This window comes from Coturnix japonica, chromosome 1 (genome assembly GCF_001577835.2).
Source record: "Coturnix japonica isolate 7356 chromosome 1, Coturnix japonica 2.1, whole genome shotgun sequence".
In the NCBI taxonomy this organism is placed as follows: domain Eukaryota; kingdom Metazoa; phylum Chordata; class Aves; order Galliformes; family Phasianidae; genus Coturnix; species Coturnix japonica.
In genome coordinates this window covers 43,216,861-43,232,712 of record NC_029516.1, presented here as the reverse complement: position 1 = coordinate 43,232,712, position 15,852 = coordinate 43,216,861, and the positions used below count along the sequence as shown (strand labels likewise).

General features: G+C 38.3%; 1 protein-coding gene across 6 annotated transcripts in view; it reads right to left on the bottom strand.

Moving 5' to 3' along the window:
* ANO4 (anoctamin 4) overlaps positions 1–15,852 on the bottom strand; it is a 162,167-nt gene that overhangs the window by 103,320 nt on the left and 42,995 nt on the right. For all 6 annotated transcript variants that reach the window (XM_015859164.2, XM_015859160.2, XM_015859172.2 and 3 more), the window contains exon 2: positions 3,995–4,201. In XM_015859164.2, the coding sequence (XP_015714650.1) occupies positions 3,995–4,064 (70 nt within the window). In that variant the 5' untranslated portion in view covers positions 4,065–4,201. The remainder of the gene's footprint in view (positions 1–3,994; positions 4,202–15,852) is intronic.

The following is a 15,852-nucleotide window of genomic DNA, read 5'->3' as shown; positions in this document are numbered from 1 at the left end:
GTTTTCTTCAGCAAGATTAGTATCGTTGAAAATATTCTTCATTGTTTTAAGACAATTATGGTACATTGGTCTAAGGACACTTTGCCCTTTTCTTGGGATCAGCAGTATTCCCTGTTTGGTGCAAAGTCACATCTACTGGTTCCATTCCATATGTTCCCCTTTGCAAGGAAACCCTTTAAGGGTGAAATGATTGAGAACATGCAGAGGGACTGGGTTTGCAGCTTTTGTGAGCTAACTGCATGACGTAAACTAACAGGAGCTCTGTTATTTGAGGGTGAGCTGCACTGATTTTAAAGTAACCGTATATAATTGATTGCAAGAGTGAATGAAAGATCATTTTACAACAGCAAACAGGAGGCTGATCAAAGCAGGAAGGGGAAAAAAAGAAGTCTTTGAAAAGAGATGAGTTTAAAAATACATACTTCCCAGAGAAGTAGAGCACCCTCAAAGCCACCATTTAAAATTACTAATATTATTTCTGAAGTTCCTTATTGAGGGCATGCAGACATCCCAGGCAGGATCAGTACTTTTGTGTGTCAGGTACAGCACAAACTGAAATGTAGGAAGAATGCAATTTGAGCCTAAACCAATAATATATATATATATATATATATATATTAAAAATTAAAAGAGGGAGCATTGGAAAATATCCTTCATCCTCTAGATTTTTTTCATTAGGAGCAGGTGTTTTTGATTAACTGGTTTTTGCCCTAAGAAAAGGAAAGTAATAAATGAAATGGGCTGAATGACTAAGCAAAGTGACAGGAGATTTCAGGCTCTGCATCATGCACTATCTAGTTCTATCTTTAAATTCAAAGTAACCCATAATGACCATCTGATAACCTGTCATTCAGCCCAGGAACAAAGGGTCCCCACTGTAATTGCAGCAAACTGCTCTCCCCTATAGCAGCTTTGCAGAGGCACCGAGTCACCAATAATCAGGAGAAAGAGCTCTCCCCATGTTTAGAAGATTATTTCCAGTTCACACCTGAAGAACAGACATAGGAAAAATTTTGTTTGGTGCATCCAACTTGCATTCTAATGTTTAGAACCTTTATTTCTCTTTAAATAAAGAGAAGTTAAGTATCCAGAGATTAATCAAGGTATAACTGCATAGGGCCATTTCTTGTGAGTGTATCTTTTATTTTTTTGTAATGCACAAATAAGATTAATGAAAGGAATGTTAAACTTATTTGAAATCTGCTTGCTTTTTCCACGCTTCATTCCACATGAGAGGAAGTTCTTCTATACACCCACCAGAAAACACTGAAAAAGGCTGCGTCCCTAAGGACAAGCAAGATAACAGCACTGCTGCCAATGGGAACATAAATTTTCAGGTGAGCTGACATCAGTCACTCCCATGCCTTACATGCATTCTCTGCCAAGAAATATTTGCATGACAGAGCTTTCTGGCAGAATTATTTGCAGGAATTTATTCTTTTAATCTGAGGGAGATGTATGCCATATGCCCTGCCAGTCAGCAAAGAACAAAGAGTGTGATTGAACCAACAAATCACATCTAACTAACACAGATCTTCTGAAGAACACTGAACACAGACAAGCATGTGCACATTTTATGATGAGGAAAGGATATCTTTTGCACATTAAATTATCAGTTTTATAGGGCTCAGTTCTAGCTTCCTTGATGATTCAAAGTTCATTATGTTGTGAATAAGCTCATTAAACATAATTTCCTCTTTTACTTTAATTTTGATTGCAGCGCTTTCAAGTTCTGTGCATTTTTTCTTGCCTCCCAAAGTCAACTGTTCTGCTGGGCAATGACATTACCTCTTTCTTATTTCATACCCAAGAATTACATGCATAAATAAAAATTGTGCAATTGAATAAGGAATAAAAAAAAAGAGAATCCGAAAATCAAGAAAATCATGTGAAAAGCAACACACATCTTCCCTTAATGATTATGACTTCTATATCAGGTACTATTTATGTTAAAAGCCAAGAAACTGACAAAAAATATTGTCACTGGACCCCAATGACAGCACTGGCCTTCCGTCATCATTTTAGAAACCAGTAGGTGTTTCCTTGTCATTCCTTACCATGCAAGATATTTTGCCTGGATAATTTATATACATCAGAATAATCGTCACTCTGAAATACCCAACTATTTATAAGGTACAGCATTTCATAAAGTACTGCCATTGGCCAGCTAGTGCACCAGGAAAATTATTTGTGCAGTTGAGAGTTAGAGTTAGTTCCTGAATAGAAACAAACAACATTTGATTTCAGTTTTGTATTTTTTTTTGTTTTTTTTCTCCTAATAATTCCATTTATCACCATTGTTGACTGACCACAATCTTTCTTACAGTCTACTTGAACACAGCTTTAACAGTGGTCATTCAGAACAGACACAGAAAAATTTAGTGTTCTTAAACAGGAATAAAACAAACAGATTCAAATAATTTCAGATGAAATAATGACTCTGTAAATTGTCTAAGATAGGATTCCTGCCATAAAACCTGTTTTTAAAAGTCTGCAGCCTTCAAGGCTCTAGGTTCTATTAGCTCCTATTAACTTCAGTGAAGATCATGATAGAAAACACCTCCTTGAACTAAGCCACTGAGCATGTTCTCTGAAGGTCATGGATGCTGTTATTGTATAAAGCACAGGATATGATTGACAAAACTAATCTCATATGACTGTGCTGAAAGCTAAAATCCTCAGAGAAGCATCATCCAAATGATGCTCACTAATGAGCTCCATTTTAGAAAACCTCTGAGGTCTACATAAAAAGGGATCTTTTTCTCAATCAAACACCAGCATATGTTGCTTATGCATTATTTATTGCTAATGCACAGGCCATGTCTATTGACATATAGGTGTGGAAAGTACAGCAGCTCAAAGTGAATATGGTTAGCATAACCTATTGTGCACGAACAATATGCTTGTTTCACAAGCTGCAGTGCTGTCTTTTTTAATTGACATTTTACCATGCTGCAATCTTTGTAATATATATTGAGCAGTGGTAACATATCTGTAGTAGTAGTTTCTGTACCTCAAAGACAAAACACAGGAGCTAAAAAAAAAGAGGGCAAACAGAAGAACAGAAATAAACAAAGCAAATGGTTGAGTCACTGTAAATTCTTAATTACTCTATGTTAACAAAGATCATTGAAGCTGAATAGTATAGGTATGCGAAGCTCATGGATATAGAGCTACATAGTAAATCCAAATAATCTAAACTCTCAACTTGTACAAAAGATAAGGAATGCCTCAAGTCTGCAGGGTAATGGAAGCACACTGAGCTCATGGACAGTCTTAATTCACTCTACTTAGGAATGAAATTAGAGAGCTTAATTTTCACCTTGAAAAAGCAAACATGGACTGCACAAATGCACTGCTCCTTTGTAAGAAAAGATATTTCTAAAATAGTTGTGGTAGTTAACACAAGGACTGAATTCATGATGTCATTAAGAACTTGACAGTTCCCAAGAGACTCGGGTTTCCTTCAAAAAGTTTCATTTTGCTTACCAGTTAACACAGTTTGCAAGATGTCCTTCAGATTTAGACATTTGTTTTCATTCTGGCAGAATGACTTTGGTTTGCACTCTGCATTGCGTCACATCTTTAGTTCAAAACCATTGTTAGTGCCAAATACAGAGTTCCATGGGAATGCCTGTAGACTTCACAGCATTGCCAGCATCTCATGCTTAAATTAAGATTATAGAAAGGATGCAGTATACAAAAACATGGTTTATGGTTTTTTGTTTGTTTGTTTATTTGTTTGTTTTTTAAATGATTTAAACTTATGCTTTCATTCCCTACTTTCAGCTGTCCCAACTCTTGCTACTCCTGGTGAAATTTATAACAATCAAAAATGTAGAAAACATACACAAAACATCAGTCTACAGCTCTGATGATCAACAGAGTGACCTTCATGCAAGTGTGATCTAATGCTATTGATACCAACTTCTCATCACAATGACACACCATACAAGGAATGGAACTGAAAAAGCTGTTGCATCAAATCTCTTACTTGGCTGGTGGGTTTTTGCTTTTCCACCAGAGACTGTTGGATTACTTGATCCAGCTGATGAGGCTTCCATCTTTATTGGCCTTCTGACTTGTGGGAATGAAGGGTGCCTAACCACAGGCGGCCGCTGTGACACTGGGTAGCTTGCTGCAGTCCTCCTCTGACAGATTTGCACACGCTTTTCAGCCCCATGAATAGATAAACTTATACCTGTCAGGAACAAGAATTAGTACCATTAGACACAAGAGACCAGCACAGAACAACTGAAGTATAAAGGTATAACAACTGCCACATTTAAAAACGAAGTCATAAAAGCTTCCATAATGAAAAAAATAAAAAAGGAGAAAATAAAATTAGAAAAACACAAACTTTGTATGAAAATGAAGAATGCAAAGATCTTCACTGCTGCTGTGCTGCAGATAACAGAATCAACCACACTAATAGATTTTTAAACTAATACAAAGTCATGGTTTACTGCCGCACTGGCCTACAGGAGGAATAATCTTCCACCCATTCAAAAACCCCACAGGTCACACACGACCATAGTAATGAGGTAAGTACTACACAGTTTATTAAATGGCAGCTTTCCAATTGATAAACTAAAACTTTAACAGTAATAGGTTCATCTCTTCTGAACATCTGTGTGTACCAGGATGTCTCATCATACGGAAAAGACACCCCGCTACACAAGTAGTGACCAGCTTCTAATTAAAGTGAGTTTGTTTTTAGGACAACAATAATGCTACAAGCAACAACATGACCTTATGCTTGAAAACCAATTCCATTTTCACCAGTCCTGAAACATTCTCTGTAACACTGGAAATTCTTTCACACCAAACATTCTCAAATTCATCACATTTGTCACAGATAATTTTTAAACAGAAATTGTTTTCTGTGATGAAAGACAGGCTTTACTTTTCCACAGAGAATAACAAAGTTGACATTTTTATTGGCTATATGCTCTCAGAAAGAAATACTACTTTATGGCAGAAAAACAACTGCTTCTGACTTTCTTATGTTCACATTAATGCAATCGCAGCAACTTGAATTACTGACAGCATCCACTGGTGAAAATCCTTAGCCAACCTCTTTCAGGCAACAAAGCTGAACAATGATTCTACAATGCCATTTTATGCTTAATTTAATTGTGATTCTTATTCCTTTCATCAGCAGCCACTCTTTGTTTAAAAAAGAAAAAAGGCAATTCTCTAAAGCTATACATAGGCAAACTGAGAAGCAACACACCTTGAGAATCAGAAATGTGTAAGCATATGAAAAGTAAAACTGGTCACTCAGGTGACATTGACTACTCTACACAAGTTAGCAAAAAGGGGTCCTCCCTTGCAATGCCCAAGGCTGCCTTAGTGACACCAGTCTTCCAGTTCCACTGAAAGTCCATGTGACATAAGCCTCCAGATCAAAGAAGAGGCTTTGAAACTTCAACATCTTAATACACTTCAATGCCTAACATACTACTAAGGGGAAGAGAGCTGTTACTTTTGTAGACAAATGGTGAAAACAGTGGGGTTGCACACATGAAGAAAGGCTGTGCAAATTGCTCTCCTCTGAGATGGCTTTGTGCATTCAGAACTGAAGCTGCATGCTTGCTACCTGATTTAGCTGCACTTCATCAGAGCTGATCTCCTGCAGGAAGTTTAAATGGAAGTGCTCCTATGAGCAGCTGCTCGCATACCTCCTGGTTACAGAGCTAACGTAACCACTGCCTATTTCTAAGGATTGTTGGAAGCACATCTTCATTAACACAGTCAGCAAACCCCAGTCATTTTATTCAATTGATTCATCTTGTGAAAGGCGATGTAATAATCCACACAAGCAGAGTAATAACAATTATGCCTGGACAACACATTTGTTTGAATAAGAATTTAGTTATAAGAAGATACAAACAGTGAAATATAAGCCCTACTTGGGCTTTCTTGTGCATTCACTAGAAGTTCATAATGCTCAAATTCTTGTGTAGTTATCCTTAAGGTATTGCAAAGGTATTCTTTTAACGTCACCACTGATTGCTTTATCATACAATGCAACCAACTTTCAGAAGGTTACAATGGAGTTTAGGTACAGCTAAGAGAAACATGAAACTGGCACAGACACACCCTTACTGACTGGATCTTATTAAGGGTATATCTTAATTTGGTCATAAAAGAAGGCCTCTTTTTTGAGAAACTTGTTTCAAATAGAAACTGCCATGAAGATGATCAAGGGACTGGAGCACCTCTCCTGTGAAGAAAAGTTGAGGGAGTTGGGCTCATTTAGCTTGGAGAGAAGAAAGCACCAGGGAGACCTCATTGTTCCCTTCCAGTACTTGAGGGGAGCTTAAAAGTAGGAAGGAGACTGACAATCTGATAGTGATAGAACAAGGGAGAATGGATTTAAACAAAAAGAGAAGAGATTTAGGTTAGGCATTCAGGCAGAATTTTTTTACTCAGAGAATGATGAGGCACTGGCACAGGCAGCCCAGAGAAGCCGTGCATGCCCTACTCCTGGAGGCATCCAAGGCCAGGGTGGATGGGGCTCTGTGCAGTCTGAACAGGTGGTTTGTAGCCCAACCTATAGGAGCAGTTTGGAATTAGACAGCATTTATGGTCCACTCCAACCTAAGCCATTCTATGATTCTTTGAGGCTAAAGTAAATATCTTCATTTTCTGAAAACAACACATCTGATATGTTGTGTGGCTCTGGCTCAGCTTCCTAAACTATTTGTGCAGCCACCAAAATAACAGGTACTGCAGACAGACCATTCTTCCCAAAGACAGCAAAATCTGCAGACAGATCACATCCCAAATGATGTTCAGCCTACAATTTAACTCAGATTTACATGCTTTGTATGTAAGATTCTTTCTCTTGCACTGAAGGGTGGAGCTAAGAAGCAATAACTCTGAAGTATATGAAAAAGAATGTGCCAACATTATTGGAAATTTAACATGTTATTCACTGGATGTATTTCCAATGATGTGTCACCAGTATAATCGTGAGTTCAACACACTCTCCGCATACATCCTTTTTTTTTCCTCCCTCCCAATCCCCTCCCCAGGCAGTGAATTTCCCTTGTGTTTTTGAGAAAGACAAGTACAGGACAAAGCTTCAAGCATCTTTGTTTAATTAGCATTTCAGATTTTTCCAGAGGAAGCTCAGATCTTGCTTTTCTCTGTTCATTTTTTTTGTTAAACTAGAAGTAAATGTCTGCAAAAATGTAAGATCGCTATCACAGTAAGCTGACATATTACCTTGTTTTCATGTGGGTGAAAATCCTTTTAAAACTTAAAAATATATTCCCAGTTAGTATGCACAAAAGTAGAGAAAAAGAGAAGGGGATATCAGAGGCAGAGGAGCTTTTAGAAATAGTGCTTATAGCTTATGGGTGATGAAAACATGCTGAATTATTGGCATTAAGCAGTTTCTTGTGTAAACTCTCCCTATTCTTGTAAAAACCCACACTGTTGTTGAATCACAGGTTTTGTGGGACAGAAATGTGAGAAAATGGTGCAGAGATCCCTGAAGAATAGATGTTCAAGTTGACATCTATTACTTTTTGCAGCGTGACAATACCCACATAAGACATCTAGAAAGACAGACAAGTTCTCCAGCAATACACTGCAAACTAGTTTACTCTGTTTGTGGAGCCTTTCCCTGGCTTTCAGTTTTGGTACCACATAGATGCTGACCACCAAAATCCCACCACTGTTACATGCCTCACTGGAACTGTGCCTGTGGCTTGGCCATTTTGTAAGTGAGCTTGGCAGCACTGGCAACACACTTGACTGCTCTGGCAGGCAGTAGAGATGCTGCAAGAAACAGTTGTTTATTTTCTTGCTTCTCACTCACTACAGTGGATCATTTCAACCTTGGGCTGCAGGGCAGCTGGAAATGGAAGTCTTACGTGCTGTCCAGTACCCACATCCAACTATCCACTTTGGAGCACTAGCTTCTGGAAAGGGCTCAGGCCATCGCACTCCACAGATTCCTTCTCTGTATTTTCAATATTAACATGTCTTTCCATCCCTTTTCTTGCCTTCCCCCACCAAGCAAGCTTTTTGTCTCCATGAGGAATTGCTCTTCTTGCCGCATTTCTGTTTTCCTCTAAAGCCTCTGTCTGACGTTCAGGTAAGATAAGCATCTTTAGTTCCTTCTTACAAAACCACCTCAGCTGTGCAACTTGCCAGCAGGGAAGAGCAGCCTTGATCCTGCTCCTAGTTAACTTATTGCTTCCATTTTTGTCTTTATATGAGGCATTATTCTTTTCTCTAAAGCAGCATTTCTTTTATATCGAGCATAATTTGCCTCTGATAATGAGAGATAACTAGAGAATTGATAATGCTCCAGATAAAACCTGCAGATCAGAACATTAAAGTGGAGTACTAAAGTACTTCAAAGCCAGGAAGCAATAAAATCTAACTTAAGAAAAAGGAGGGACAAATTATTAGAAGTAGAAAGCACCACTGCAGGGCTTAGGACTACCCTGCATGCAAAGCTTTATATGATAGTGGTGTTTATTTTGTCATCTTTTCAGATGCTGTATCAATCACCCTGTGCTGCACAGCAATCTCTCATCCAAAGTATGTGATGGGGCTCCACTGCCTCAGCTCTGGCCAGCAGGGCCTTAGAACCACACACCTCAGCATGAAGCAAGGCCCACCACTAGCAGGTCTCATCCAGCTAGCCTGCACCATTGGAATGAGTATAGTGCAAAGTTCTGGTACAGGAGGAGATGGTTTTAGTGGCAGTACTGGGGCCAGCAAGGCACTGTGTCCAAATTATACTGCACTGAAACTGAGGCACCTTGGTAGGCCAGTTTGGCTCAGCCCCAGTTCAGCTATAGACACATACTCATAGGCTCCTTCCTGACACGTCTTCTTCTAGACAGAGATGATATGAACATGAAGAAACAATATCAACACAATGCAGACTCAGGAAGCTGTATAAATGATCTGTTAGTTAACAGCGCTAAATTAACCTCAAGTGCCCTGACCTGTTTTATAGATCTCTGGGAAAAGACGCTGCTGGCAGATGCAATAAGGCTTTTTATTTTGTTGCTATCAGCATGTCAGTGTTCATGCTGGAGGCAAATTACTTCAGCTGTTTCTCTCTTTTACATGGATCTTTTATTCTGCTTTGGCCCTACAGCAAACTGAGGCAGACCCTTCATCTTCAAGGTCCCTTTCAGAACAGAGCAACTGTGGTGTTGCACAGAGCAAGGGAATTCAGCTATTCAGCTGTGATGGTATGTAGGACCCCCAAGAAACAAGGCAGCTCTGGGCAGTCTGCAGTCACTAAGGCACAGATAAACATGGTTATAAGGATGCACTTTGGAGAAATGGGCAGACAGCAAAAAATGAGCCTTTCAGATGCCATACGTAAAGGGGCAAATTGCTTATTTGGTTCCTTTCCACTTTTACACCCAGCAAAGGAGAAAATGAGCCAATCTGTCCACCTTAAAAAGTTAAGCAACCTTTCTTCAGCTTGCACAAATTGCCACATCTCCTATTAAAGTCAATGATGCTCTGCAGACATAGTCAGCTTTTCCCACAATTTAAGCTAGCATTGAAAAGGGGGAGCTCAGAAAGGGCAAGTAAGATTAAAGGTTTCTCATGCAAAATCATTTTCACCTGAGGCTCAGCAGAAAGACAGCTATGCTTGATGCCATGACCGACTCTTCCGCTCCTTTTGAATCCTAGGTGAAAATGAATGAGCAGGAGAGAAAAATCCACCTGCTGCCCTCTGAACCACATGGTATAAAGGCAATTCTCTCTCTTTTTTTTTTTTTTGGCTTTTCGCCCTATGCCCTACTTTGATAATAAACACATAAGGGAAAACATAGCTATCTTTCTTCACACCTTTGGGGAAATATGTTACAACAGTGTTAGGATTCCTACATGAGATTAAATCATTTTTCATAGGTTTAAATATCAGCTCTCTGACACAGAATCAAGACCGTTGCCATCGGTAACACAAATCATAACTAAACTTAGATTGTTCTTCAAGTGCAGCTTTGAAAATATTGAAAAACTTCCAACTACATTGATACAATAAAGTAAAAACCACAACAAAATCAAAAACAGCAAGAAACCCCTTCACAACTACCAAGTTTTAAGTGAGTAAACAAACAAGCTTCTAGTTTCCTATGAATGCTCTTTTTCTGAGGTGGAAATGGAGTATTTGAACTGAGCTATCCTGCTGGATTCCAAATTTATGAACATATTTTAAAGAAGTTTCTGAGAGAAAGAAGCCACACAGCTTAAATATACTCCCTGAAAGAATAACTCTTACGCTTTGACTGAACCCTGTCACCCCTTGATTTGGTATTGGAAGAGATAAGCAACTATTTCTTTTATTTCTCTATTCCATATTATCCATACATGAGTACATTATATACTCATGACATTATGGAGCTCTGTTGTATCCTTGTTTCTATTCCTGGGCTTAGCTGAACCAATTTGCACTGCTGTACCTCACAAATATGCTGCTGTGGACCTCTAATCACCCCTGATTACACTTTCTATGCTCTCCTCCTTTTTCAAGGGTGGGGGACTTGAAAGGCACATTATGAATATTTTAAGAAGTAGGACTGGAAATGTACGTGACATTCAGGTTGTGGCTTCAACACTGAACTACACAGTGAAACAGTGGCATTTCTAGTTCTCTCCCTTGTAATACCTTTTGCCCCAAGACACAGACATAGATGGACTCTGCCTCCCTGTTGTATGTGCCAGCTCTTCAGGCATATTTTCTGGTGAACTGGGAACCTCCTTCTTAGTTCACCTGATTTAGGTCTCCATGTCAAGCAAAGGCTACAGGGAACAATGTCGTATTTTCCCCACAGGCAAGTTGCAACTTCTTTCACTTTAGTTGCTTTCCAGGTCTCTCATTTATCACATCTGTAAGACCATCAGCGTACAGCTCTCTGTAGCAGCAAAACAAATCTTCATGAAGGCATTTTACCTGTCAGCACCTTTTTCCCCCAGTTATTCTCCTTCAGTGGGATGAGTAGCATCATCCTGTGCATGCCAGTATCTATCAATATTAAGATCTGTGATTTGAACTGTGTTCAAAGGGATGTCTGTACTTAAACTAGGAATTCAGGAAGGAAAGTCTGTGCATCCACTGGGGTTGTGCAGTTTTCTCTGCACTGATTTAGACAAGAACAGTTAAAATGTCACAGACTTCAGGAGGACAAAGGTTTATACTTGCCAATGTGCTTTAGGTCAGAACAGCTTTTTCTCCCCAGAATGACAGGAGATAGAACACCCATGGTATACCTGCCATCCAGAGACAGCGTTAACTCTGTCAGCACTAAGCAAATTCCTAATGAAGAAAAAGTCTGCACTTACCTTAGGCCCATCAAAGGGTTTATTTTATAGACTCAAGTGCAGTTTATTGAATTACAACAAGCCAACATTCAGAGGTGATTATTTATCATGACTGCTGCAGACAGCTTTCAGGGAGACTTATATTTTACTTGAGAACGATGATGAGACTCATTGGAGGATGTGACCATATTGCTGAGCTATCTCATGACAGCTCCATGACCCTTCATATCCCTGAAGAGGGGCTATTTCCACCTGAACTGTCTCAGGACTGTGTTCCTGATGCAAGGTGCTGCTTGTGCAACTCTTATGAGCCCAAGGAAGTAAATGGGAATTTACGTTCTAATATGTCCAGTTTGACGCATTTCTAAGGCTTGTATATTTATTTCTAACATTTCACTTCTTAGTTCTGAAGTGCAAAACCAAAACACATTACAAACGTCTGTATGCTTCTGTTTTTTCCAGGCTATCAAGATATATGCATAACAATTGTATGTAAAACATGCCACCCATCAGTTCTCCCAGCAAGCTGCAGTCTGTGTCATTTATCACCACTCCTGCTGACTGAATTCCTACCAGGCTTCCCTGTGATTTTGTTGATGTCTTTGTTCCTCTTTCTGTTTTAGCATCTACTTTGATTTGCTCTATTGTTGCGCCTGGACTTCTAGTTGCATTAGTATTGTATTTATTGTGAAGCATAATTTGAAAAAAAATTAAAAAAATAATAATCTGACTGTCTGGACAGGAATATTCTGGTTTTTTATTTTATAATGACTTGCCACTTTGAAAGATGTAATCTAACATATCAAATAGAATACAAATTATTAATCAGAATATCAGATGCCTCTGAGCAAGCAAAAAAACCTATTATTGTATCAATTACTGAAACATCATCTGGAATACTATCATCAGTTAATGTTACCATAATATACAAACGGTAAGAAAGAATTCAAAATATAAAAATTAGAACCAAAAAGCAAAACACATCCAAAAAATGAAGTATAGCACAACCGGGACCGCAAACAATATGAGATATTTTAACCAGAAGTTAAATATCAGAATTTCATTGTGTTTCAAAGAGACTACCAAAATAGCTCAGAAGAGATTCAAAGAAAAAGGAATTGCAAGAATAACATAATTTCTGTTGATTGGATGCTCAGACTTCTTACACCCTCCCTTGTACTGTGTAAGCAAAAATTGTGCTATAATGAATGTAGGTTCATACTGAAAACAACAAATTTAGATCTCTGTTCCTGTCACAATAAACAACTTCATGTCAACTCCTCATGTTCTGAAGCAATATCTGTGTTTCAAAAGCAACTGGAAGATTGACTCTATTATTAAGTGGCAATTACTGATTTGGAAACTATGCAGTACTTGTCTTACTCATTTTACTACACACACACAGCATTTACTTGTCAAAAAAAACCTCAGAAATGAAATCATTTATGACTTACTTTCACTTATGTTAGATAATTCTGAACACGATGCTTTTCTCCACAACCAGATATTACTTTGATTTTCTAAAAGATTTTCTCAAGTTAGTTTGCACTTATTTTTGAGCCTTTTTCTTGTATGCACACAGTAAACTGTAACAGCACACACAACAGAATAGGTACTACAAACATTAGTGCAAACCACAACATCCAGAGAAAACAGGCACTAAGTCCCAGAGGCTTTTTCCTGACCAAAGAATGAAGTGAGGGACTAACCACGCAGATTTTATGTCCTTTTTTCTTTCCTTTTGAAGTATTTATGCACTACATGAATGCCAATTGCTACAATTCAAGTACCACACATCTTGTTTTACCTTATTTAATCAAATATTCTCTATAAAGCAGAACAGTGCAATCAACCTGAGACATCATCCATGGAACAGGAAAAGACCCAGGAGATTTCACAGATGGAGAAAAAGATAGCTCAGGATACATCTGAATGTGTCTGCCTCCACAGTTCAGGCAGAAGCAATTTTCAGCACAGTAACTAGGCTTAATTTAACTGTATTTTAGCATCATGTTTAGAGGACTGGTACACCACCCATACTCTTGGGCACTATGGCAGCATCCCTCACACAGCTTGGGCAGAAATAAGGATGGAGAAGCAGAGGGGAATTAATGTTGATTCACGGAAACTACCTAACTCTACATTCTCCTCTCAATGAGGAAAAAACATCACATCCTATATTGCAGAAAGGCACACCATTTGAATAATTTCAAACTAAAAATTCTTTCTCACTGACATCTATCTGACTACACAGATCACCTGTTCTGGGTCAAGTCCAGCACCCAGGAGGTTTTTTGCCCAGAACAACCATCTGTAGAGGACATCAAGGCTGTTCCCACAGTCTGGAAACTGCAGACAAATTTCAGGCCCAAAAAGATGTTATCATGGACCATTTATATAAAAAAATGTCGAGACGTGTGCTACTTGTCTTTCTCCCATAAACCATAGATTTCCAGCACTCTCTCTTGGCAAGTTAACAATCTGGTTGTAATAATGCCTATGCTGCCAAATGGTCATAAAGTGAGGGTGATCCCCAGATAGGATAGCAGCTGTAGTGTGCAGCAGATGCCAGTGAAAATCTGTGTTCATCTGCCACCTCATCTTTCTGGCAGGACTCCAGGCAATTAACAGTAACAAGATGCTATTGAAAAGGGTATGCAAACCTGCCATGTCCCTACTTATTTTCCTCGTAGGAATCTGATGATTGTTCTCAACTTACACCAACTTGCACTGACTAAAGCACATAGGTAATGCTTATTTCTGTTCTAAGCTATGCCATATTTCTGATGGAAGACCAATAAACTCTGAAAGATGGTACTAATCTCCCGATTGTCTGAAGTTGGTAGAATAGTATACAAAGACAGGGAACAAAGTATTTTACTGATCACTGCAATTTTAATTTCTCAGACTTCATAGGAGAGTCAGGAAAAAATGGTAGGAGGCTACAAAAATCTAGTAACCACATCATACAATGTGAAGCCTATAATATACAGATTCATTTTTGTAAGAGGCGGTCTATGTAACTAATTTACTAAATAACAAACCCATGCAAGGGCAAGGCCCACCATTCTTTCAAGTGTGAATAATTTTGAGACGTTAGCAATTCAGAAAACCATCAGAAGTATGGATGACAGAATTTAAGGCTCGTGTTATGAACTACATATATCAGATGCTATTCTTAAAGGTTAAGAGAAGGTAGAGGAGAGTCACAACTTCACTGAACCTGCCTAAGATAAGCTGATTATAGAAAGAACCTATACAAAGAAGCCTAAAGTTAGCCTCTACGAATGCCATTTTCCTCAGTGAAAGGACTTCCACAAATATTCTTCCAAGAAAACTTTCCAGTCTTCACTTACATCTCTGACGCTGAACGCCTCATTACTGATGATTCATTTTCAAAAACCACATGCAGAAAGTAAAAAAAAATTTAAAAAGCCACAGTACATATGCAATAAACATCATAAAAACCTGTAAATTCTATTTGTTAGAACATTTCCAATCTGAAAATTATGTTAAGTTTGTTCAGAATATCAAAGGCACTAAATATTTGAGCATTTAAGTAAAAACAGACAGTTAAGGAATAAAAACTGCTTCTATGCTCAGATATAATCTCTTAGAGTCCAAAACATGTAGTTAAACAGATTTGTGGCAAGTAATTTTTATGATCTATCATTAAGGTGAAATCTCATCACCAAAACTACCCATACAATCATGAAATACTTCAGCAATACTTCTGAGAAGAGTTAAACTTATTATTAACCAGGACTATCTTTGAACAGTTAAAGACGGTTGTGTTGTGTACTGCTGTGCTACTATCCACAAAGAGAAAATTCAAACACAGGAACAGTAGGGTATTTAGAAACCAGTAAAATAGTAAGGTCCATCCATAGAGCAATTAAACCTAAGAATATTGAAGGGTGTTCTAGCATTCTAGTCAATGGCTTGAAGGGGAAATCAGCACCTTCCAAATACAAAGCCTTTCTTGAAAAACAAAGCAAAAGCTAAATTAAACAAGAGGACAATAAAATAAACAATAAATAAAAAACTATAATACAGCAAATTCCATTTCTGGGTGGATGCCTGGTTACACATAACTACATAAACCTGCCTTTGAAAGTCCCTGAAAGAAGAAGCAATGTGTACCTCTTTGTATTAGACCTGAGCTCCAGAATGAAAATGACACTAAAAATCCTGGATACCACTGGCTGCAACCCTTTCTTCTAATACCTTTCTGATCATCAGCTTAAGTCTTGAAAGTGAGATGCTTTAGCAAGGGGTATTCTTGATAAGTTAGCATGAGTTACCAAACAGAAAACTCTTTCTTCTTATACAAAGCAGCATAAGTCTGTTAACAAAATGGTATTAATGGACCATAGCAGTCATAACTCCAGTGACACTGCCTGCAACCTTAAATATATTTCTGAAGACAATTTTAATACTTCAACTAAAAAGTACAAGGGCTGCTCTGAAAGCATTGTCTCCTATTTTATTATGTTGGCTCACAATATGAGAGGTGAATGATGGTGGTATGGCAGT